Here is a 24779-nt window from a genome sequence, read left to right as displayed (position 1 = left end):
TGTTTTCAGAACAAAAAGCTAGAGCTAGGGCAGACCCTACCACGCTGGCCAGATGGTTTCCTCACACCGCACGTTCGAGGAGCCCCGGAACCAGAATCAGACAAAACCCACAAGTGTGATCTCCCCCACCTCCAAGCCCTTCCCATCGAGACCCTCCTCCTGCACCCCTGCCTGGGCCAGCTCACGAGTCCTCCCACCACAGGGGTCTAGCTAAGCTGCCCTTGAACTCAGAAAGACAAAACAGCCATTTGCTTTTTCAGTCCTACCCAGTCCTAAGACCAAGCCCTGTGTGCAGAGGGGGTCAGGAGGGTCCCACTGTAACCCCACCTGCAGGAGAACACTGCCACCCGTGAGGCCTAATTAAGCTCCTGGGAAGGATCTAAGAAAACTGAAGACAAGGGAAACCCTCTACCAGCCAGGGTGACCCCTTCCCTTCCAAGCTGAGCAGAGGGCTTTTCCAACCCCCAAGGAATGGCAAGGGCTGATGGACTTGAGGCCTGGATGTTCCCCCAAACCCACCCCTAGAAGGAAGGACACTCAATCAGAAGCTCAGGTTTGGTTTCCATTAGCCATTTTAAGAATTTCCCTCAGGCTACAGAAGCACAGGCTAAGAGGGCTCAGAGTTCAGGCCCTCCCGGGAGACTCTGCCTGTGAGCAGTGGCGTCACGGGGCAGACAGGTGAGCAGCACGTGACCCCTCGTCAGGTAAGGCAGTGGAATCGGGGTGACCCAGAGAGGAGGACACTCAAGCTCTGCTGCTCAGTGACGACGAACTCCTCCAGGCACAGACAATGAGGGTCTATTGCTCCCAGACTTAAAACCACATCTGCTTTTTATCCATTAAGAGGAAGAAGCCAGTGTTCCTCTTTGGGGAGTATCCAAACTCAGGCTATAAGAAGAAAACTTCCTTATATTTTCAACACTCCAAATGGGATTCCAAAACTCATGATGAACACAAAACATGAAGCTAAGTAGGCTCTGGAGTCCAGAAACATCTCCACGTGGCTGGGTCACATGGCAAATGCTGCTTTAGGGATCGAAATGCGGAGCAGTCAGTTTCAGTCAGTCCCACTGCATCCGTGAAGCCTCTCGATCAAGCTTCTCTGGACTTGCACACCAGCTTTCAGCCAAATTTGATCAAGGGCCTGAAGGGACCTAACTGGGAAGGTCATGAACACGCCAATAGAACCAAGATCCACGCTAGAGAACAAAGGCTTGAGCAGTGAGCCAAAGCAGAAGGCCCTCTCCCCGTGGCCACCTGCTGAGGGCCAGTGAAACCTAAGTCTGTTCTGCAGCCCCGGGGCCCCAACAGAGAGGCATCCCAATGTCTTCTCCAGCTCAGGCTGCATCTGCAGAGGACAATGAGTGGAGGGAAAGCAAAGTGAGGCAGGGAAGAAGTTTCCATTCAGATTTCCAAGGAAAGCTCTTCAAATGGACAGAGGCTTAGACAAAAAGCAAAAACCAGTGGATGGATGGCTGGAAGGTATGAAGAGTTACCAGTTTTCTATTCTTTGCAGATTTAAAAATGAAGTAAAAGGATCTTCAACAAGATGGCCTGGGCTGTGAAATCCTTTCATGTGGTCTGGCATCACAGCAGCCTATATGCTCTCCATCCCTCTTCACTTCCAAGTGGTGGGACTGTAGGGAAAGGCACGTCACAGCAGCGTCACCCTGGGGGAGGGGTGGGCCTCCCGAACCAGAATGAGACGTCATCACGGATGACCATGGAAATGCAGCATCCCTGCATTTGAAGCTCCAGTGACAGAACAGAGTCCCTGGCCAGCTGCTGGAGACGGGAGAAGACCCGCCGGGCTATGTGCTCAGGCCAGCGCCTGCTCCGCCCACACCCTCTGGGTGACAGCCACAGAGGCTGTGGCCACAGGAGGGCTCAGTAGAAGCGCTTTCGGCTCTGTTCCTGCCATTTGTTGTAGAGTATGATCCCAATGACAATGGCAAACACAGAGAACACCAAGGAGAAGAAGACGATGAGAAAGAGGGCCAGGCCACTCAGGGGCGGCAGTGGGGCTGTCACTGAGGAAGCAAGAGAGAAGCAAGTCAGGATCAGGGAGCCCACCCAGGTGGGAAGGACCACCCAACAAGCTATCAAGTCCCCAGGTTCAGATGCCCATTTCTGGACCTGGAGCTCAGACTCTCCCTTTCCAGATGCTTCCATGTAAAACCTAAGTGGCCCCCTGTCTGCTCATCTGTAACATGGAGACAAGGGAAAAAGCAGGGGCAAGTGCTCCACATTCTTTAGAGAACACAGAATGGAGCCAGCCCGGCCAGCTGTGCTGCAAGGCACCTGGGACCCCCACACCCCCGCCCACAGCCCTCCGACCTCCTCCTCGCTGCCAGACAGCTTCCCGGGTTCCCCTGGGCTCACTCTCAGGCAGCTTCATGTTGTCCACCGAGGGCAGGAACACGTCTCGATGCAGCTTCTCCTCTTCCGGGGTCCTCTCCACTGTCAGCTCAAACAGCTTCAGGGAAATGACGTCATGATTATCTACAGAGAAAAAGAGCAAGGATTATTCAAGCCTCCTCAGGAGGAGGCAGCTGATCCACAGCTGACAAAGAATGACCTGAGAAACAATAACTGAAACCTCTGATTCTCATTTAACAGTAAGGATAGAGAACAGGAAAACTGTCTTATCCTGAATTTAAAGTTTTTATCAACAAGCATGCATTACCTATATAATTTTAAAATTTAGAGATAATACAAGAACCCCTTTTCATATGTAAAACCTTCCAGTGAGAGGAGACACAGTGGCCCTGCAGCTTCCCTTCAATGTGGACGACACGCAGAAGTGACAGGAAAGGGCCTCAGAACAGCTGCTTAATAGGCCATGAGTGGGCACAGCTAGTGGCCTAGAACACATTTCCCTTTGGGACTGTGCCTAATTCTTTGCAGCTCCTTGTAACCATGACCCTGAATCTCACTATTAATTACCCGAGAAGGATCAAGGAATTAGGGACTCAATTTTTTTCTCTCCTTTTAAAAAGTATCACTATAAGCTCATAGATTCAAACACACTTGATGTGTTTCAATACACTGAAGTTGTATCTCCTATGGATGCTCAAATCAACCCATCTTTGTCCAGTGGGAGCCTATTCAAGTTGGCTCCTGAGTCCTTTTACAGGAACACCAGAAGTTTTTGAGATCTTTCTTGCTTCTCTAGGACATTCCCAGCTTGTATTTCCTACCTCAGACCTGGCATCAGCCACATCTCCAAGTTCTTGTCCCTCTTAGTGGGAACTGGTATTAAGAGACCACAAATGTGAGTACTAGAGATGCTCAGTCCTACTGGGTTGGTCACTGGTGACTGGATTTCTTGCCACTTCTATTATTAGGATGGCATCTACAGCTGCTTGGACCCTTTGACTCTTTAGGAGTCCCCCAGGTAGGAAAAAACTGGAATCACCTTCAATTAGAAAAATGTTTTCTCAGTCAGGCTGAGATTAAACCATGGGACAGGATAAAAAGCCAGGGCAATGCTCCTCACAACGTAAGGGTGTCAAACACTGGGGCAGCTGGGATGTGTCCTAACTTGCTTGCAGTTTCCAATAGTCCACAGCAAAATAAACAAGATGTCAACAAGAAAGACCTTAAGAGAAAGACACAATTTGTATTTAGGGCTATCCTGTGGGCAGAAAACATGGATATACTAACCTCGGCATTACCCTAAACACTGAGAGCAAAGGACTCCTTTGGATAAACAAAAAATTCTCTTTGGCCATTTCTTACAGTTGGGAACAACTTTCCAATGTTCCCACTGAAAAGTACAACAGGAGGTTAACTGAGCAGGTCCCAGAACCTGCAAGCTCAAAGGAAACTTGTAGACAAGGACAACTTTTTCAACTTGAGTCATATAAAGAGATGACATAGCAAAGATCTCCAGCCTGTGCCCCCCTTACCTGTGCCAAGGTGAGATGTCCCGCACTGGCCCACCTGCACAGTATTTAGAACTAGCTGCCAAAACTAACCTAAGTGACAGAAAGCAGATCAATGGTTGCCATTGGTAAGGGAGGAATGCTGCAAAGGGGCATAAGAGAACTTTCTGCAGCGATGGAAACACTCTGTATCTTGACTGTGATGCTGAATATGTACGTGAAACTATTTGTCAAACTCTTCCCGCTATATACTTGTTATGTGGAAAGCATATCCCAAGCAAGTTGATTTAAAAAAAAAAAAGAAAAAATAGTTGCCAGGATTTTAAAAATCAAATTTCATTTAAAAAAATTCAGACTTCTAGCTTCTCTTGAAAAACTAGAAGACATGACCTCATTGAGCCCACACTTTCTCTTGGCAACAATGGCTGGAACTGAGCAGCTGCTGCCCATTTCAGATGGGTATTTGCCTTCCTTTTGGCCACAAGAAAGTCCTGTCATACTAGCTGCATTCATAATAAATTATATTAATCAAAAGAACCAAAAGTTCAGTTCTTTACCTCTTTTCAAAAGATGATATGACTGACATTAAAACCAAGGGAAAGAAAAAGCACATATAGAGAAGCTTCCACTTCAGAACAGGTAGGAAGAAAACCCAGGAGAGAGAAGAGTGAAAGAGCCAGGTACCGCTAATGCCACGTAAGTCAAGGAAGGCAAGAGTAATCAGTCAAACGAGCTGAAGGCAGGACAAAGAGCAAACACTGAGAACAGCAATGAAACAGAAAGAACTTTTATGAGAAGAGTGGTAACAGCATGGCAGAGAAGCAGGCCCGAGTGCAGCATTCACCATGGGGGCAGAGTCACAGAGGTGGGCGGCTGGGAAACAAGCCTCTGCACACACATCACATTCAAAGGTCTGAGCACAAAGGAGAGTCTGGGGTCAGTTAGAAGAGGGAGGGCGGAGTCAAGGAAAAGCTCTGTCAAGAGAAAGGAACTGTAGGTGGAGGAAGGACAGGGACCTGACTGTGTAAAGTGGCACCAGAAATAGGAAAGGACAGGACTCAAACCAGGCTGGAAGAGCTGGCCAGATGGAGAGGCAGACACTGCTTTCCATCAGCGCCAACACCTCCTGGAGACAACTGTCCTGGGAGAAGCCCGGCCTGGGCTTTTCAGGGACGTGGATACGAGAACGCAGGAAGACAAGCACTCCCAGGGCACTTGCTTCCCAGAGCTCTGCTCGTCTGGCTCCCGCTCTGAGGAGCCTCCCCAAGGCCTGCCTATCAAGCCATGACCTCAGTCGGGACAAGTAAGGAGTGCACAAGGCAGTACCCGAGAGGTCCCCAGTGATGGAGGAGGTGCCAAAGTAGTAGCCCCGGGGCAGACGGACCCCGGGCACCTCAATGCAGTCCCTCCACTCATGCTTGCCGTCGATGTCCATCATTATCTAGAACAAAAAGAAGAGAGAAGTCAGGGCCAGGCCACAGAAACAGGAGCCCGTACCGCCAGCCCGTACCGCTGACGGGTCCAGAACCGGGACTCACCGTCAAATGCCTCTTGACATAGCGAATCACGAGGAAGGTGTCATAATGGAGGTTGCGGACAATGGCTGTACAGCCCCCCAGCTCCGTAGGCCGCCCGTCCCGCTCGTGGTCGTAGCTGAGGGAGCCATTGTTCACCATGGCTGAGATGTAGGGGAACACCCGCTGGGAAAGCAGGGAAGGAAACGCAGGATGGTAAGGAGGTGCTCGGAGGAACGCCTGTGTGGACGGCAGCAGGAATTCTGCACACAAGCTGAGCTCCTGACTCTGCCTCATCGTTAGCAACCCCCGAGAACCCACACTCAGATGGTCACTCAAGGGACATGGATGGCCCAGAAGCGACTGACCTCTGTACTTGCCTTCAGGAATCTTCCTTGCTGCCCATCTGGGGTGGGTCTGAAATGGCCCCTCTAACACCGTACAGTCCAACTGAGATCCTCCCAGAGATCACTATTTGGCACTTAAATTCTACCCAAGACTGGTGTTTCTCTTCTTCTCATGTGTATATAACTATCTCCCTGACTGCCATGTAAACTTCTTGAAGGAAAAAAATCATTTATTGTGCTTCTCTGAATGTGTCCACCTTAACTCCATCCCTCCTCCCCGCCCTGCAAGGTAAGTATTCTGCACACCGCAGGTGTTCTGAAAATACCAATCAATCAGGGAAATCCTTCCATTCAGGACAGCATCTTTCAAATTCTAAAATCCTGTACACATATGATGCTAAATGGACTAGGATTCACAGAAGGCAGTGCCAGAACCAGGCTGCTAGGTGGTGATCTCCAGCCACAGATGACTCTTCTTAGCCCAAAGACCTTCCAGCCCACTTAAGCTTCATCCACACATAACTTCTTCCAACAACACTCAGGACGAGGTTCTCCCACTGGAAGTTTCCCCGTACCCACGCCTTGTCCCACCTACTTCTGAGGCCCTCTCTCTCCAGTAGAGTTGTGGAGCAAGTTCTTCCTTAGAAATGATGAGCTAACCATTCCAGAACAAGCCCAGTGCCAAGGCAGTGCAGAGAGGCAGGGTGATGGAAGGACAGGAAACATGAGACATGCCACTTCTTTGGTGAGTTCCTCACTGTCCTAAACAATCAACATGCAAGGTGGAGATGCAGTTGAAATCAGAGACTAGTGAGTTGAGACAAGAGCCACATGGATTCTGAACAGCAGCAAATGTCGGACAGACACAGAGGGAGTAAGGGAAGGCCACGGTGGGTCAAGAACTGAGTACCTGGACTCCTGGAGAATATCGCCTCTTCTGGGCCTGAGAGGGTCCAGCAGGTTATTATAAAAACAAGAGAGGGCACAGAAGACAGGAGACCGAGTCAGAAAGAAACAGCCATGGAAGTGCTATGACCCAGCTGCGGTCAATGAGCAAGCCAATCTAAATCCCCAAACAGAACTTTAGGGCCCACGGAGGGCATTCTGCAGGTCCTTATACCCCTCAGAATTACAGGCAAAACTCTACGCACAGGAGCTTGTACATTTTCTCAGGAGAGGCTCTGGTGCTATCATCAGATTCTCAAAGGGGTCCACTAGGAAGACCTCGCTAACCCACAGAGGGTCCTGAAGCTCTCGGAAGCTTTATAAACACACAGCATCACATTCTCCAGGCAGGCCTCACCTATGTCTCCGATAATCCAAAGGCCAGGCCATGACTTTGTCTGTAACCAGACTACAGTATTTCTGTAGCAAGGGGAGTGACAAATAGGGCTAAATTCTTCCAAATTCAAGATGTCCTTTACTTCCCAGGATCTCAGGATTTAGCTCTTGCCCAGAAGACAAAAATCCCACCATTTGAGAGACTGTCAAATTAACTCTAATCAAAAGGCTCACTTACCCTCTAACTGAGCCCTGTGGACATACATTTCCTAATAGTTATTGTTAGTCTGACCTACAACACTGGGCAGGAAAATGCCCTGTGGGAGCGCCACAGCACGACAGATTTAGAAAAATCACACGGTTCAAGGGTGTTTAGCTTTGCTCCAGTTTTAAACGACGAGCAACAAGAGATACCTACGCCAGCTCAGCCCAGCCTCGCCCCACAGGAAGTGGGCAGAGGTGCAGAGCCCAGAGCGTTCCGTCCTTAGTGAGCACTTATTATGAGCCAGGCTGGGAGCTCAAAGGCACAAAGACGGGTATCTGCTCCTGTGGAGCTGACATTAGAGTGGAAGAGAGAAACAATAAATAATAAAATTATTTGAGACAGTGGTAAACGGTATGAGGAAAATAGGTAAGTAATACAATGGAGACTGACAAGGAACCATCACTCTGAGGAGACAACATCTGGGCTGAGACCCAAGTAGTTAGAGGGAGTCCACCAAAAGATCCGAGGGCACAAGAAGCATGAGGCTGACGCATTCAAGGACTAGAGGAAGACAGGGGTGTCCGAAACCCGGCTGGTGAAGGAGAGGCTGGTGTGAGCTGCGGCAGAGGCCGTACCACACCGGCCTTGCAGCCACCGTGAAGGGTTCGGAGCAGGACTCAAAGCAGCTCCCCGGCTGTTGTTCTTATGCTGCTGGTGGAATAGGAACAGGACTACAGAAAGGTATGAAATGTAACGGGGACGATTAGATTGCCGTAAAACTCCACTTGTTGTACAACTACCATTTAGAACGAGGGAGTTATGAGTATGTTACTAAGCAGTTTACAGAAATGGCTTCTCTCAAGAAAATTCCTAATTTCGGTGAACAATTAGGGAAAAGAAGGGATTAAAAATGCCCCTGGGAGCTCTTATGATCCCAAGGCTTGCTTCACTCATCAACCCCTGTAACTGGGATCAGAAGTTTCAGGCGTAACTTTCAAGGGAGTGTCTTGGACAAGGATCCCCAACCTCAGAGGGCCTTACTCTTCCCAAGGCTGGCGAGGCGTCCGGTTATCCAGTATCAGCCAGAGGTAAGCTGGGCTTCAGGATGACCTGGGGGAGCTTTTCAACCGCACATACATGTGGGTCCTGCAGTCAGAGACTCATTCAGTAAGTTGAGAACAGGGCACGGGACTGTGTATTTTTTAAAAAGCACCACAGACAATTGTGATATGCAGCCAAATGTAATAAATAGGCCACTAGACACAGCTTCAAGCTGGACTCTGTCTACTTCAGAAACTCAAGACTTGGCCTTCAACTTTACACCTCATGTTAGCAGTAAGTCGTTAAATGCCATCTTAACTTCTATGCCCAGTTGGGAGTTCTGGAAGGGTTTCTTCGGTACCCACTAATTCCACACAGCAGCCTATATATAGCCAGAACCAAAGGATGAAAAATCACACTGACTCAGGCAAAGGTGCTGGTTTCATTACTAATTTAAGAGTCACCAAAAATGAGGAACTTCTACCTATTGTCCAAATAATAGGGTGTAGAGTGGAGAAATGTTTTCAACTTTTTGTACTACAAAAGCCACTTTAAAAAAAAAAGAAAGAAAAGAACAAAAAAGACCCTCCACATGGTATTGTACCTTCAGCACATCTTGATTGAACAGAGACGCATAAATTTATGGATGTACGGATCCCATGCTAAAATTCCACAGGTCCAAAACGCACCAGTTGTGAACCACTAGGTTAAAGAAAATAGCACACCCGGCCCTCTGTACTCAGGGAGACCTGGGTTCTAACTGCAGGTACACCACGCATGGCTGTGTAACCCTGGGTGGATTAATTCATCTCTGACAATCTATTTCCTCACCATAAGCAGCAGAATAATACATAGCTCACAGGGTTAATATGAAGATGAAATGAAATCTGTAAAGCATTTAGTACAGTGTCTGATATTCAGCAGGGGAGTCAATAAATGTTCATTCAATCAAATTAATTAATTTCTATACATAAAAATTGTTCACAGGTGCTCATATATAAACACAAAGTCAAACATGTAATTCCCAGACCACTGGCTGCCATGGACCTCTAAAATCTCCAAAAATATCCTGGGGATTAATCAGTTTGCCTTTTCTTGTGGGTATGTATTTTCCGTTTTTCTTTTTCTTTTTTTGTCTACTAAATGTATTAAAATACAATAATGACAGAACAATTATCTATAACAAACATCACTTTTAAAAAGAACATTTTAAACCAATAAAAGAACTATATAATTTTTAATAAATAAGTAAACAATAAAACATTTAGCATTTATGAAAATTCACTTCACTGTTCCTATTCTTCAACCAGAGAAACTATTACCATCCAATATGAATTCATGGACCAGCACCTAGGAGCCATCTCTTAGAGTAGTTTTTACCAACCCAGACCACACCAAGGTTGAGTAAGCTGGCCAAGTCTGCTCTCTGAAACCTAGTATGAAGAAAAGGAGGGCAAGAGAGGAGAGGGAGAGGACAGAGCCACAACAGCCACCACCAAACTGTCTGTAAAATGTCCCTGGGGACGTCACTTAGTGGTGTGAATAAGAACAGCCAGCATTTTCCGAGAGCTTGCTCTGTGCCAGGACTGTACTCAGTAATGGTCACATATGCGTTCATTTAATTCTCACAACCCAAAGAGACAGTGTTAGTATCCCTATTTCACAGGTAAGAAAACTTGTCTAAGACAACACAGGTATTAAGCAGGTGGTCTGGACACAGAACCTTAGCTTAATCATTATGCTACACTGCTCTCAAGATCAGTCACTAAGGAACAATGTCTGGTATATACTTAGATACAAAAGAACAAAACTAAAACAGACAAACAAAAAAACCTCCCCCCAAACCTAGGTCTCTAATATACACTGAAAACACAAAGAACTATTGGAGAATGGTCCCAAATTAAAGGAAAGGAGAAACAGGACAGCTGAATGCAACACAGGATCTGGGATTTTCTTTTGCTGTGAAGGACACACTGGGACAACTGGTGAAATCTAAACAAGGTCAACGGATTAGATGATAGTATCCTTACCAATATGAAGTTCCTGACTTTGAGATTAAGGGAACATGATGAAGGCAATTTAATCTCAAGTAAAAAATACACTCACATGCATGAGCACAGACACATACACACACACATGCATAAACAGACACAGACACACACACACACACACACACACACACACACACACACGTGAAAGAAAAGGACAAAGCCAAGGTAGTAGAACAGTAACATTTTGGGGAATCTGGGTGAAGAACATTCTGGAATTCTTAGTTGCATTAGTGTAACTTATCTGTAAGTCTGAAATTGTATCAAAATGGGAAAATTTTTCCATATGTCTAAAGGTTTTCAAAATTAAAAGGTTTAAAAAAAGAGTATTCAATATAATGCAATGTTTTCATTTTTAAAAAGATGTTTGTACAGGTTTATTTTTCAGTCTTTTCTGATTTTTCTATAATGAGCCTTTCCATAAAAAATAAGAATTAACAAAGCAAATGCCTCCTGTACAGCTTCTCCCTTCACACCTCCACGTGACCCTCCCCTTGGATCACAGGTGGAACACACTCACTGCCGTTCCTCCAGGGAGACGCTTTTTAGACTTTCAAAACTTTCCAAGTTGCTGGTACTACCATAATCTTCATCCAACTAACCCTTTGTGCAGGAATCTGGATAAGGAAGTGACTGGTTAACTCAGCAACACCCATCCCATTTAGAATGGGTGACAAGATCAGTGAGAGTCTCACCACATTGTTGGGCAGCACGAGAAGGCCCCTGCTCCACAAGCCCTCAAACTACTACTAACCAGACTAGCAACTCCATCCCCAAGTCTCACAGCTCCTCAACTGGACGATACAGGACAGTGGCACCCCCAGGCCAGCTGACTGCCTGGAAGAGCATCACGTACTTGAATAGCACCATGATCTTTTAAACTCATGGAATGATTTTAATCCCATTTATCTTACTTGTCACACCGTTAGAACAAACCCAAATCATGTAATATGGGGACTTCAATACAGAGTACTTTAAAATCGGGAAAATTTAAACTCAAGGTATGTCCCAAACACTGAAGTTCATCTCCCATCTACCAGAGTACAAGGATCAAGATTCAGAATACAGCCTGGGAGGTAGGCCTTAACTTCACTGCTACCCACCATTATGGGAGTATGTGGACACTTCTTGTTAATGAGAAGAGCTATCAACTCCATGGAATAGGAGATCCTGTCTACAGCTCTATTTTAGGGAACCCGTGAATCTCCTGAAATTCTATGTAAAACCCTATGTGTACTTGCATCTTTCTGTGGGCCCATCACTTTCTTCATATTCTCAAAAGGACCAAAACCCAATGAAAGATAAAGAACTTGCTTTCTTTCTCCTTCTTCCCTGCACTGTCACCTCCTCACCTGTATTCAATTCTAGCAGAAAACCATACATTTCCACTTCTCTTGAAAACGAGTTCTCACCAGTGAAGCTAAGCTTCCATGCCTAATCACATCTGAGAGTTGCCAATATTCACTGGACCTAGTTTCCAAAGGAGTCTGTCTTGGAAAACACTGCCTCATCTAGGACTGGGAAAAAAAAAAAGAGGGGAAAAAAAAAAACTAAGTCACATGCAAATAGCATAATAACAAGAGAATTTAGAACTTGTGGAGTTCCTTTAATAACGTAAAAATTCTCTCCACCAACAACAGAGAGACCAAGAGGAATTAGTGTCTTCATCAAGATAAAAACTTGCGGGAATCTGTTTTTAAACTGGACGGTATGTATAATATTGTCAATTTTCTTCCAATTTCAAAGGAGGGAAAACAACTGTCACATTTGAAAAAAAAGAATGGAGAGTGCCTCAAACTCAACTTCCAGGCTGGCCTGATGTGAGAAGAGCAGTAAGCTGTTCACTCCACTCTCCCTCCAGCTGCTTCTGCCTGCAGGGGTGAGGCCCAAAGGTCTCACCGGGAAGGATGAGGGCCACGGCTGCACTTCTGTGCTCTCATTCCAGGAAGGCCTCTTGTCATCAGACTATGATTTCAACTAAAAAGGACATTCCTGCTCCAAGACTGCTACTGAGTTCCCTGCAACTTCACCAACATCTGGGTTCTCCTGAGAAACAGATGACCATCCGCTGATGACGTCACAGAGCCAAGAAAAGATGATCAGGTCATGTTTCTTTTTTTCTTTGATCAGGTCATGTTTTAATCAACATTTTTAAAAATTAGCAATACCAAGATGTAAGTCGCATACCACACAGTTCACCTATTTAAGTCTATATTTCAATGAGTTTTAGTATATTTACAGCATGATTACCACAATGAATTGCAGAACATTTTCATCCCCTCAAAGAAATGCTGTGCCTGCTAGCAGTTGCTCTCCCCACCCCAACCCCCACCCCACCAGCACCAGGCAACCACTCATCTTTCTGTCTGTATAGATTTCCTGTGCTGGACATTTTATATACATGGGATTATACAATATGTGGTCTTTTGTGACTGGCTTCTTGGCTTTCCATGTTTTCAAAGGTCATCCACACTGGAGCATGTATCAACGCTTTATTTCTTTTTAATGTAGAATGATATCCCATTGTATAGATATATTTTGTTTATCCATTCATCAGTTGATGGATATTTGAGTTGTATCCATTCTTGTCTATTAAGAATAATGCTTCTATGAACATTCATCTAAGTTTTTGTATAGACATGTTTTCATTTCTCTTGGGTATATTATACCTAGGAGTGAACTGTGGGATCGTACAAACTCTATGTTTAAGCATTTGAAGAACTGCTACATGGTTTTCCAAAACAATTGCACCATTTTATATTTCCATTAGCAGTGTATGAGGGTTTCAATTACTCCACATCTTCACCTAGTTTATCACCTGTCTGTTTTATTTTTGCCAGACAAGTGTGTAAGACAAGGGTGTAAGTGGCATCTCACTGTGTGGTTTTGATTTGTATGCCCCTAATAGCTAATGATGTTGAACATCTTTTCATGAGTTTATTGGCCATTTGTGTATCTTCTTTGGGAAATATCTATTCAGATCCTTTGGCCATTTTTCCATTGGGCAGTCTTTTTAATTATTAAGTTGTTTCTAGAATTTATAAAGAACTATTACCAGTCCCTTATCAGATATGTGATTTACATTCATTTTCTCCCATTCTGTGGAGTGTCTTTTCACTTTCTTGATGGCACCCTTTGAAGCACAAAACTTTTTAATTTTGATGATTCATACTTAGTTCCTTGACCCACTTTGAGTTAATATTTGTGTATGGTGTGAGGTAGGGAACCATTTCATTATTCTGCCTATGGATATCCAGTTGTCCCAGCACCAATTATTGAAAAGATGATTCTTTCCCTATTGTACTGACTTGGCACTCTTATCAAAAATTAATTGATCATAAATGTGAGGATTTACTTCTGGACTTTAAAGTCCATTCCATTGATCTATACGTCTATCATTATGCCAGTATCACATCAACTTTACCCTTCTTTATCAAGATTATTTTGATTATTCTAGTTCTCCTGAATTTCCATACTGATTTTTGAATTGGCTTGTCAATTTCTGCAAAGAAGCCAGCGAGGCTTTTGAAAGGGATTGCCTCAAATTTGCAGATCAATGCAGGGAGTATCACCATCTTAATGATACTAAACTTTCCAATCCATGACATGAAATGTCATTCCATTTACTTAGCTCTTCTTCAATTTCTTTCAACAATTTTTTACAGTTTTCAGAGTATAAGGGATTTTTAAAAATTTCTTTATAAGTATTTTATTCTTTTCGATGATAGTATAAATGGAATTTTCTCATTTTTATTTTTTGATTGTTCAATGCACAAGCATATGGAAATACGACTGATTTTTGTATGCTGATCTTGCGTCCTGTAACCTTGCTGAATCCATTAGTTCTAACAGTTTTTGTGTGTGTGTGAATCCTTTAGGATTTTCCACATATCATCTGCAAACAGAAAGTTTCACTTTCTCCTTCCTACTCTGAATGTCTTTTAGTTTATTTTCTTGCCTAGCTGTGCTGAACAGAACCTCCAGTACAACGGTAAATAGTAGTGACAAGAGCAGATATCCCTGCCTAATTCCTGATCTTGGGAGAAAGCATTCAGTCTTTCACAGTGAGTTTTTAGCTGGGAGATTTTCATAGATGCCCTTTATCATGTTAAGGAAGTTCTCTTCTATTACTAATTTGTTGAGTATTTTTATTATCATAAGGAATTATTAAATTTTGTCAAATACTTTTTCTGCATCTATTGATATGACCACATGGTTTTTTTTGTCCTTTATTTTACTAATATGGTCTATCATATTACTGTTCAAATATTAAACCAAATGTGAATTCCTAGCATAAATACAATTGGTCATTGTGTACAAAAATCCTTTTTATACCTTGCTAGATTTGGTTTACTAATGTTTTGTTGATGACCTTTACATCTATATTCACAAGAGATATTGGTCTGTAGTTTCCTTTTCTTGTGATGTCTTTATCCAGCTTTGGTATCAGGATAATACTGGCCTCAAAGAATTGGTTAGCATCCCCTCCTTTGATTTGCTTGTATGGGTTTGAGAACTGATATTTCTTCTACTTTACACGTTTGGTAGAATTTACCAGTGAAGCCATCTGGGCCTGAGCTTTTCTTTGTGAGTCATTTTTTATTACTAATCCAATCTCTTTACTTGTTATAGATATATCCAGATTTTCTATTTCTTCAACTATCATTTTAACAGCCATGTATGATCTGGCAGTCTCACTGTGACACAGGTAGTACCTTCTAGTCCAAATACTAAAGCTCTTGACTTACTCACCTAAACTACAATTCCTATATTGCTCATGGGGAAACTGAGGTTACGTGATTTTGAACAAAGTGTCCTGATTTCAGGAGCCAAGCCCAAACTCAACTATATCCTAGACTCCCTCACCCACTTCTCAGATGCATTAATAATTGCTACTATTTCCCCCATATTTCCTCATAAACAAATGTGGCAGGAAGTAAACTGAGCACCAAGGTCAAATGCACTCTGGCGACAAGGAAACAAGAAACCAGAGAGATGCTTTTACCACTACCTTGTGGGATCTGCTGAATTACTCCACACACCCCACCCCTGGCCTGCTCTTTTGTCCTCCTCATTCAGCACGCCTTCAACACATGGCATTTCCAAGTTTTCAAAAGGTATCGCATTTGTCACTCTCCCCTTAGGTGCTCAATACAAAGCAAAATAATGAGACTGCAGTCTCTGGAGTCAAACCCACTACCTAGGTGTCACTGACAAATTTTTTAACCTTTCTGTACTTCAGTTTCTTACCCATAATGTAGGGTTAATAATGGTATCTATCTCAAAGAGTTGTTATGATAAGTAAATAAGACATATGCAAACACTTGGAACAAGGCCTGGCACCTTTAAATACAATGTCAAAGTAAACCATGGTACTAAAAAACATATCTGACTTTACCCTCTAAGATAGTTCCAGGTTTTTCAATGTAAGAAGTTACTGGTCATGCTCTGCACTGATCATAAGCACTAAGAACTGAAATTGCAGAGGAGATCATATGAGAATAATGAATGTCTTAATTTTCAAGGAAATCAACCTGGCAGAAGAAAATAATGGATGGGAGGTGGCAGAGCACCATAATTAAAAGCACAGCCTCTGGAATCAGGTGGACCTGTGTCCAAACTCTGGCTCTACCTCATACTGGCTGTCACCTTGAGCAAGACACTTAATTTCTCCAAGATTCTGTTTATTCACTGGTGAAATGGGAAAAGTAATATTGACTATAAGGAGATTGACTAGGATCAAAATAATAATTGTAAATCACCTGGTACCTAATAGCCACCTAATAAAAAGAAACTGCTTTTATTAGTTTCTTTTTTATTTTAGTTTTGATAAACAAATTTATTTAATAAATAAACAAATAATAAGGAAACAAGAAGCTGATGTTGGTCCAGGGGTTCTCAACCTTGGCGATATATGTGACTTACTCAGAGATATCTGAGAAAATGAGGTTGCCCAGACTGCACCTAAGACAAACAGAATCAGACTCTCTAAGCTTGGGGCCCAGGCATCAGTATTTTAAATGCTCTCCAGGTAATTTCAAGTGCAGTTGGGAGTGAGCCAGGAAAGAAATATCAATTTTTAGTGTCTGAAACAGATTTTTTTCCATTAACACCTACTCTCCTTACAAAATAAAGCCCATCAGATATGCCCTCTCAACCAAAATCACTCCTATCTGATGGTGAAACAGAAGCTAAGAGAGTTTGAACAATTTACTTCTGGGAAAAACAGAGAGCCACTGGTGGAGTAAAGAGGCGCCCAGAAGCAACATGGAGAACAACTCTGCAACTGACCCACAACAAAAGGTTCCGCTCCTCTAACTCAGGTCTCACTTTCCACCTCCTCTATGGGGAATGCTGTGGGACATGTGAAAATTACTGAATCTGGGTGTTGCATACACATTGATCTGTTCACCCAATTTCTAAAGTAAGTTTGAAGTTTTTCATAAAAATCTTTTGGGGAAAAAAATAAAGCGAGTTCTGTCTCCATACCTAATCCAGCCTTTCTTGCTAAATATCATTTAACTACAAGATACCCAACAACAATGTGCCATAATCACTTTCCGACCATCTGATGGCAGGGCCATGAGGCAGAGAGAGGGAGCACAGACCTGTTGCTGGTGTAAGAAAGTACCAAAGGACCCTGAGGGTCAGCTAACAAAAAGCAAGAAGCTTCTGCCAACAGCCAGATACTGAGTTTCAACAAAATGTTGAGATTTCATCAATTTCCTTTGACAGCCTTTCCTACAGGAGAGGAGACCTGCTGTTCAGAAGTAAGAAGGAAAGGATGCTGGTAAGGGTGAGCAAGCTGCAGAAGACAGCACAGCAGTGACACAATGCATCAGGGGAGCAGAGGGACATAAATGCAGCTTGCTATGGTGCTGGCCCAGGAACCAAATCACCAACCAGCTGCACATACCCAGTTCCAGCAGCTGCCTAACAACGTGCACAAGAGAGAATGCTGTTAACACTAGAGGAAAAGCTGCTGTTCACGACAGCCATTCCCAAGACTGGACACCACAAACAGTTCTCTCTAGGAAAAAACCCTTACACAGATGTCAACTCTTGAGGTTCAACAGATGAAGAAAATAGAACCAAGCCCCTCACTTTCTTTCCCCTCTGTTCCCTCCTGAGCAACATTTCTGAGGCAAAGGACTGTGATGTCAGTGCAGCTGACCTACGCTCTGACACTTGCCATTACCTCTTGCTGCTTCTCCTCATTGGGATAGGTGTCTACAAATACTCCCAGCCCCACAAATTTGTCCATGTTTCCAAACACAGGCCCTAGAGAGAGAGAGAACAGGTGATGAACAGTGAAATAAAGCCAAGAGTTGATAAAGGAATAATACATCACTATGATGAAGGGATAAGTGAAATTCAAATGACTTACAGGCCTCTTTAAGATGAGGAAACACCTGTAGAAGGACCCAGTGAAGGGCACGGCCTGGAACAAGCACTCAGTAAACGTCTGTAGTTGTTTGTTGTTAAAGGTGGGGAAAGAGAAAAGGCCAGTGCCACCTTGCTTAGCATCCCAGCTGCTCCCTGATCCCAACTGGTTGCTAAGGTGCCCCTACAGAATTCTGCTTCACAAACACTTGGTGATGACTATGCCCCTGAGAGAGAACTGAATTCCCAAGTCTCCACCTCTTGTTGCAAAAGCGATTAGGTCAAACCAGGCTGAGTTTGCCATGTACTGGGAGCAATGGCTCCCGCACAACAAGGAAAAATAAGTAACTCTTCTTTTTCCTGACTCAGGAGTTCTGAGATCGTTCACTGTGCATGCGCAGAAGAAACCAGCTCACCCAATGTCAGTGTCGGGGACAACCAGTGCTTTCAGCCAGCCAACGGGCTGGGTGGTTTCAAAGGGAAAGCGGAAGTTACCGATTAGCAACTCATCCCAGGATGAGTCAAGTTCAGCTGCTTTTAGGACTCAGACCCCAGTCCAGAGACTAGACAGGCCAGTCTTCATCCACAGACATCAAGGGAAAGGGAAAACTGCTGGCACTGTGGGACGTGCCCTTCTCAAAAAGAGGGCACACGAAAAAGGAGGCCTGCCACACCCCACACAGGAGCAACCCCCATACCTGGCTGCATCCGATCCTTTGTGTACCAGATTGCCAAGCCATCCCCATGCAGATTCTTCTTCCCTTGTCCGTGGATTCTGAAGTGCACCTGCAATTCCCAGTCTCTCAGGAAACATGGCTAAAGTGAAAAAGACATGGAATCAATGAGAAGCAGGAAACATGAAGCCCTCAGGCCCTCATGGGCAGCGTACAGGCTCGGAAACACAAACACAGCAGACACGAGGCTAAGGGTTAAAACCAAAATCTAAAACTTGCTAAGTCTTTGTGTCATACAATTAAACAGACTGAGCCATTCAACAGTATAGGATATTTAATATGAAAAGCAAATAAACCTCCCAATTATCTTCACCATCTCCCAACAGAAAAAGGATAGCATTCCAAAGTTGGAAAAGACAAGAGAACTTCAACTTAGGCTACTGTGATCCTACACCCAGCAAAGAATCTCAGCCTAGAGTAGAGGTGGCTGAATTAATATTCATTTGCAACTGAAGATCACCCCTCTGACAGAAAGACTCTAAAAAGCGTGGATTTAAAGAAAACTCAAAACTTCATTCATTATAAAAGAATAAGATAAGCTAAGTCATATGTAAAGGTCCCCAGGAATAATTAGCAGATGCTATAAACAACTCTAATTAGCTAGAGTTGGCCCTATGCCAAGCTGAGGAGCAACCCAGAGTTCCCACAAGAAGGGATAAGAGCTGTGCCCCCCAAAACCCCACCCCATGGCCAAGAAACATAAATGCACCAAAGGAGAACACCATCATCTCCACCACAGGGACAGCCTCTGGTGGAAAAACATTAAAGAGAGGTGCTAAATGGACCATTTTTCTTCTTTTGTGTATCAAAACCTTGGAAAAATGGAGAAGGTAGTGAGTGGCTGGTTAAGTGTTCTCAATAGTTGAACACTTTCAAGGAACCAGAGTGGGTATTTGATTTACAGAGGCTCCTGGTTAAAGTTCACCATGAATAAAGAAAGGAAGAGCAGATAGACCAGCAGGTTCAGCCAAAGGCTCTCCAAATACATAGTTCTGGCTCTTGAGCAATATAGCTATTGCCAGATTATTTTCAGTTTTCACTTTTCATTTCTGGGAAATCTTCTAAAACTGTTAGTATTAGGAGTATACAGTCAAAATGAAAGGGGTGTGGATACCTCTGAATTCACCAAAGAACCCTGAAATCTTCAATAGCTTACCCTATGCTGACAAGCCCAGGCACTGAGTTATCATTCTGGGTTCTTATCTTCCTGCTATTTCATTTAGATTTTAGGGGAAGAGTGAAATTCAGTGGCAGGAAGCTGCCCCATATTCAGAGGGTAGGTGTTACACCCCGGAAAAGGGCAGAGCCAGAGAAGTTCACACTGAGCCAAGAGGCTCCTATCCCTTATCCTTGGCCTCCTGGAGCACAATGCTATACAGTTTTGCTCAGGGCTATGTCTAACAGTGGTTCTAAAACTTTGCTGCACATTAGATTCCCCTAGGGAGATTTTAAAAATCCCAATGTTCAAACTGCACCCCATTCCAACTAAATCAGAATCTCTGGGGGTGGGACCCAGCCATCAACTCCAGTGGACCACCAAATTTGAGAACCACTGCTCAAACAAATTCATCCTTTTCAAAAACTCAGAAACAATGCCAAAGCTCATTCTGATAGTCAAATAACAAAAAATACAGATATCAGAGAACCTGAAAAAGAGCAGGATAACTAGACCCTAGACTAGAATTGCTGCTACATAAAAGAATTAAATAGAGACAGCTAGCAAGACAGCAGTATTAAGCCTTGGACAAAATCATTTATCACCCATAGACCTCCATCTTGAAACAGGTGTACGACATAACAACAGCACATTTCTGTTACCATTTTAACTTTCCAATGCTTCTTCACATCTATTGTCTTATTTTATTCTCACAATAACCCTTCTACTTGCCCTGGTGGGCAAGTAGAACAGGCATTATGAAGCTCATTTGACAGCTGGAGAAACTGAAAACTGAGAGAGGATTCACAGAGGGTCTATGACCCAGCTGGATCGAGAACCCAAGTCTTTCAACTGCACGTCTTCTACCAGAACACGCCCCCCTGCACTCTGTCCAAGCATGAGCTCAGCACTACAATCTGGGTTAAGAGGCCAGCCTGTACAAACAGCTCACGTAGAAACTTTGCTCATCCCTCTACTCCTTCAGAATTCTCTGCCACAGAAAATGAACAGGGGAAAGAAATTCAGTTATCTACAACTAATGATAAAAACCATGTGAAAGTAAGTTCTTAGCTTCTGAGAACCCAAAAGAAAGGATTAAAGGATGCCAAGGTCACTCCCAAAGGTAAAGTGGTCATAAAAGATTAAGAAAGAGCCCTACAAACCAAAAAGAAAGCATCATCTTACACTTGTACAAAATCACAGTGCAGCCACACCAGGAATACTGCATTCACTTCTTGTCGCCATACCTCAAGGAAGACAATGTAGCTAGAAAAGGCCCAGAGAAGGACAAATAAAATGACCAAGGGCTCAACGTGGCTTTTACATGAAAATAATATTTAAAATTAAGACTCTTCAAAGTGAAATAACAAGGGGGTATACTGGGATGAAGTTTGGGATAAATTTAAAAGAACAGTTTTCTATTTTACAAAGCAAAGTAATTAAATGTGAGTAAACTTATTAACCTCCAAGAAGTAATACTATCAGGTCGATCAGGAATTAAAGACATTTAAGAGAACAGAATCAAAATTAATTACTTGTTATAATTAGGGCAACAGAGTTACCTCCCTAAATATCTGATATCATTATGAAGGGCATCCTAATCTCTGAAATGAAAATCCTTGATATCCACAGAAGGCAGAGTACTGGGGATAGACAATAAAATTAAGTCAATATGCCATTGGTAAACTCTAGTACTTTCTGGGTCACTAACACAGGAGGAAGAAAGATTCTTACCACCCGGTTCCACAGGGCACCCTGTTTACTTTGCATATCTGGGGTAAGGCGGATATACTGGGTCATCACCATGGCATTGCCCATCAGATTCCACAGTGAGGAACTGCCTGTGCCCACACCTACGGGGAGGAAGTAGATCAGTTCATTCTCTTCAACACTAACTGTTCAGAAAGCCACCACAGACCCTCTGAAAGCTGGAGTCATCATCCTTTTTTCCCCTTTGATAACACTCCATCTCCCACCTTCTCTCACTCATAAAATCTTAAATCCTTACCCTCGTTACCGCTATCTTTTCACAAAGCTCTTCTCAGGTGAAGACATCAGAGCTATCACTTTATCCATGCCATAGTAATCATAGCTCAGATCCCCATTTTCTATGTGAGTAAATTTAAGCATCATGAAGTAAAAAAATTTCCTGTTATACCAAAAAGAGCTTGACTCTCAGGCTTCTGGGGCTTAATCACATTCTTTCTTTAAACAGTCTAAGTGTAAAGCTACTTTTCCCCTTACCTCACACTATTAACCCCTTGAGAATGAGAACTGGTGTCTGTATAACCCACAGTATTAGCAACAAGAGCAGCACAGAGAAGGCACTCGATGCATCTGCTAAGTAAATAAATGATCACCCTTAGCAGCAGTGTCTACACCTCTTGCACTTTGAGTTTTTGTTTGTTTGCTGTCGCCTTATCCTCTAGTCCGGTAACAGACTTGTGTTAGTTAAGCCATCTGCACTGATTTGGTCCTCTTTGCAGATAACTATATACATTTTCTGGTTGATAAGCTGTGCCTACCAGCCTATGAACACTTAACAGAGCAAAACTAACTAGCCTCTTTCACCAACAGGGGTTCTGGACTGGAGAAGAACAATTGTCTTAACTGACAACAGAATTTTATCTTCTTTCTCAGTCTGGGCAAGTTCTACCCCAGTTCTGCCTCCTGCTTTATTTCTAGCACATCCACGCTCCATCCAGAGCCCGGCTCATTATGAGTGGCCCTCAATCACTCCCACCGTTCGCAGTTCTCTCTCATTCCCACATTCCTCCTGTCCAACTCTAAGCTTCCCTTCTTTCAGGCCTAGCGCTAGTGGCATCTGAGAGCCCTGCTTCGATCTGCTGGAAACTTCCAGCGCCAAGTGAGGGGAGTAGGATTGGGAGGGAAGCGGAGAGGCTGACCCCTGCCCCTAGGACCCGTTTCTCCCAAACATGGCGAGAGTCCCCAAGGGCCCCCATCCACAGGCGGTAGTTTCCTCAGGGACAGGAACCCCTTCGCTGCCCCCGTCTCTACCGAGGAGCTCAGGTCCCTAAGCCCTCCCCGAGCACGAACACCTCGCCCCCCGGCGCCTCACCCTGATAGGGCTTCGACAGCGAGTGCTCCCGTTTCAAGTACTCGAACGTTTGACCCGCCCAGACTGGCCACGGCCCCTGCCCAGACCCCAACAAAAGGAGAAGGAGCAACATCCTGGACCCATCCCGAGCCGACAAACGCCGCCGCCACCGCTGCCACCACCCAGAGGGTCCCAGAGTCACCGCCATCTTTCCCACCGCCGTCCCTTCATCAAAAGCCCACCCCGTCACTCAAGCCATTGGCCCATGGAACCATCTGCCCACGTTCCATTGGCTATCGTCGAGTCCCCGCCCCCGCAGGTGAGCTTCTCCCCGGTTGGCTGGCTTGAGTACCAGTTGCCTTGCCAACCCAGGAAAGGGGCGTAACCGAATGGTTGGCCTCCCTTATTTGCATTTGTCCTGATCGCCGCTAAGCCTGCTGGGATACGTAGTGATTTCCGTTTTGTCTCTGCGTTCTAGAGTAAATTTAAAGAGATAAAATGTTTCTTCCAGTCCCACGGAAACGTTCTGTCCTCTCTACCGTAGTAGTCTCCTGACTGTAGAACTAGCAGGAGGATACCGAAGTGACAGGAGAAATAGGCAAATTCATAAAGTGGTTACAAAGTTATCAGGAAAATTATCAAATTTATAAGAAAAACTTGAAGATCGCTATCTATTTGATTTGATGACATTTATAGAAATTCCACGCAACAACAGCAGAACACACGTTCTCTTCGGGTGCAAAAGAAATATTTACCAAGGTAATCTGGACAAAAACAAAACAATAACAAAAACAAACAAAAAAAAATCGCTGCAAATTTAAAAGAATTGAAAGCACACAAAGGATGTTCTCCTATCATGATGGTATTAGACAAAAATTGATAACAGATTTCTGAGAAATCTTGCCAGGTCTGTGTCTCTGTCTTCCCCACAGACTTAACCAGAGTTAACCTTCTTTCCTGAGCATAAGTATATTTAGTAGGAGAGGCATGAATACAAGCCTGTTTTACGGCAGATGAACTTTTTAAAATTAAAGCTGTCACAGGCATTAATCTCTTACACACTCCACATAAAGCAGATGCTTGGTGATAAGATTCTAGGAATTAAATGAACCTACTTGTGTCATACCCTAACTTTAAAACTATTCATGCCTCCCAATTACCATAGGATAAGATCCAATCTCCTTAGTGTAACATTTGAGCCCTTCACAGACTGAGGCAAATCAGGCTGTACACATGTCTACTACATTGTGTCACCCTGAATTATGTAGCCCAATTAGCTGATTATGTGTTTGTTTCCCCAGCAAGTCTAGGAGTTCCTGGACCACAGGGAGCAGATCTTACTCATTTCCAATCCCAGGCCCCACCTACTTCCCCACTCCCTAACCCATCACCCATCACGTAGTAGGGATTCTAATTGTTTTGATATCATACAGTATTTTTCTTTCTCTTTCTGGCTTACTTCACCTAGAAGTAAGATGCATGGGAGTCTAATTGTTTTGAATAAAATTATTTCCATTATATTTCTCTATCAGCTGGAATTTTTTATTGTGGTAAAATATATGTAAAAAAATTTACCATTTTAACCATTTTTAAGTATACAGTTCAGAGGCATTAAGTACATTCACATTGTTGTGCAACCTGTCAGCTGGATTTTTGATAGATCACCTCAGCAGATCTCTCATTATAAAATTCATGACAATGAATAAAAAAGGAATAAAGGAGAAGGGTGTGGAAGACAAAATGCACAGGGTGATAAATCAGATGATTTTGTTCAGACTGTGGCAAAAGAGAGAATGGTCATTCAGGCCTGGGGGTTTATAGAGGCAGGTAAACAAGGAGTCATCCTGAGGAAGGATGGAAAGAGTCCTGTCTGAATCATTGAGTCCTGATCATGTGTTAATTTAGAACAGGATAGTCTTTGAGGTTAGCCATTTTCAGAACTCAAAATGTGACGAGGGACACAAAAGCAGGGGAGGCATTTCTTGACTGTAGCCAATTTCCGGAAGTACAGGGTTCAGATGAAGTTAACCTGTCCCGGTGTTGAGGGGAGGTGGAAGGAAAGAGAAAAGGGATTCACGCCTCCTCCAGCACTGCCGACAAACACGCAGAGGCATCTTCTGAAAAC

The 24779-nt window shown here is 43.9% G+C and overlaps 1 protein-coding gene across 6 annotated transcripts; it reads right to left on the bottom strand.

Moving 5' to 3' along the window:
* Positions 1 to 554: 554 nt before the first annotated feature.
* LMAN2L (lectin, mannose binding 2 like) lies at positions 555 to 22914 on the bottom strand. 6 transcript variants are annotated; one of them, XM_072951404.1, is made up of 9 exons: positions 22676 to 22696; positions 21331 to 21449; positions 20782 to 20862; positions 18405 to 18522; positions 17522 to 17604; positions 5426 to 5587; positions 5214 to 5328; positions 2383 to 2502; positions 555 to 2030 (listed from the first exon to the last, which is right to left on the bottom strand). In XM_072951404.1, the coding sequence occupies exons 4-9, from the start codon at positions 18412 to 18414 to the stop codon at positions 1888 to 1890; spliced, it is 633 nt and encodes a 210-aa protein (XP_072807505.1). In that variant the 5' UTR covers positions 18415 to 18522; positions 20782 to 20862; positions 21331 to 21449; positions 22676 to 22696; the 3' UTR covers positions 555 to 1887. The 6 variants fall into 6 exon arrangements, with proteins under 6 accessions (XP_072807505.1, XP_006203930.1, XP_072807506.1 ...); XM_006203868.4 differs by lacking the exon at positions 20782 to 20862 and having other exon boundaries at positions 22676 to 22914; XM_072951405.1 differs by lacking the exon at positions 17522 to 17604.
* Between the last annotated feature and the right edge of the window lie 1865 nt (positions 22915 to 24779).

Source organism: Vicugna pacos, chromosome 28 (assembly GCF_048564905.1).
Source record: "Vicugna pacos chromosome 28, VicPac4, whole genome shotgun sequence".
NCBI lineage: Eukaryota > Metazoa > Chordata > Mammalia > Artiodactyla > Camelidae > Vicugna > Vicugna pacos.
The sequence above is the reverse complement of the archived record's forward strand: the minus strand, read 5'-3'. Positions and strand labels throughout refer to the sequence as shown.

Excerpts from the sequence above, each read along its gene's own strand:
- LMAN2L (XM_006203868.4), bottom strand. The coding sequence starts at position 22,862 with ATGGCGGTGACTCTGGGACCCTCTGGGTGGTGGCAGCGGTGGCGGCGG. Across the intron at positions 5,329-5,425 it reads ATGTCAAGAGGCATTTGACG|ATAATGATGGACATCGACGG; the intron begins GTGAGTCCCGGT and ends TTTTTGTTCTAG. Across the intron at positions 2,031-2,382 it reads CAACATGAAGCTGCCTGAGA|TGACAGCCCCACTGCCGCCC; the intron begins GTGAGCCCAGGG and ends TTGCTTCCTCAG.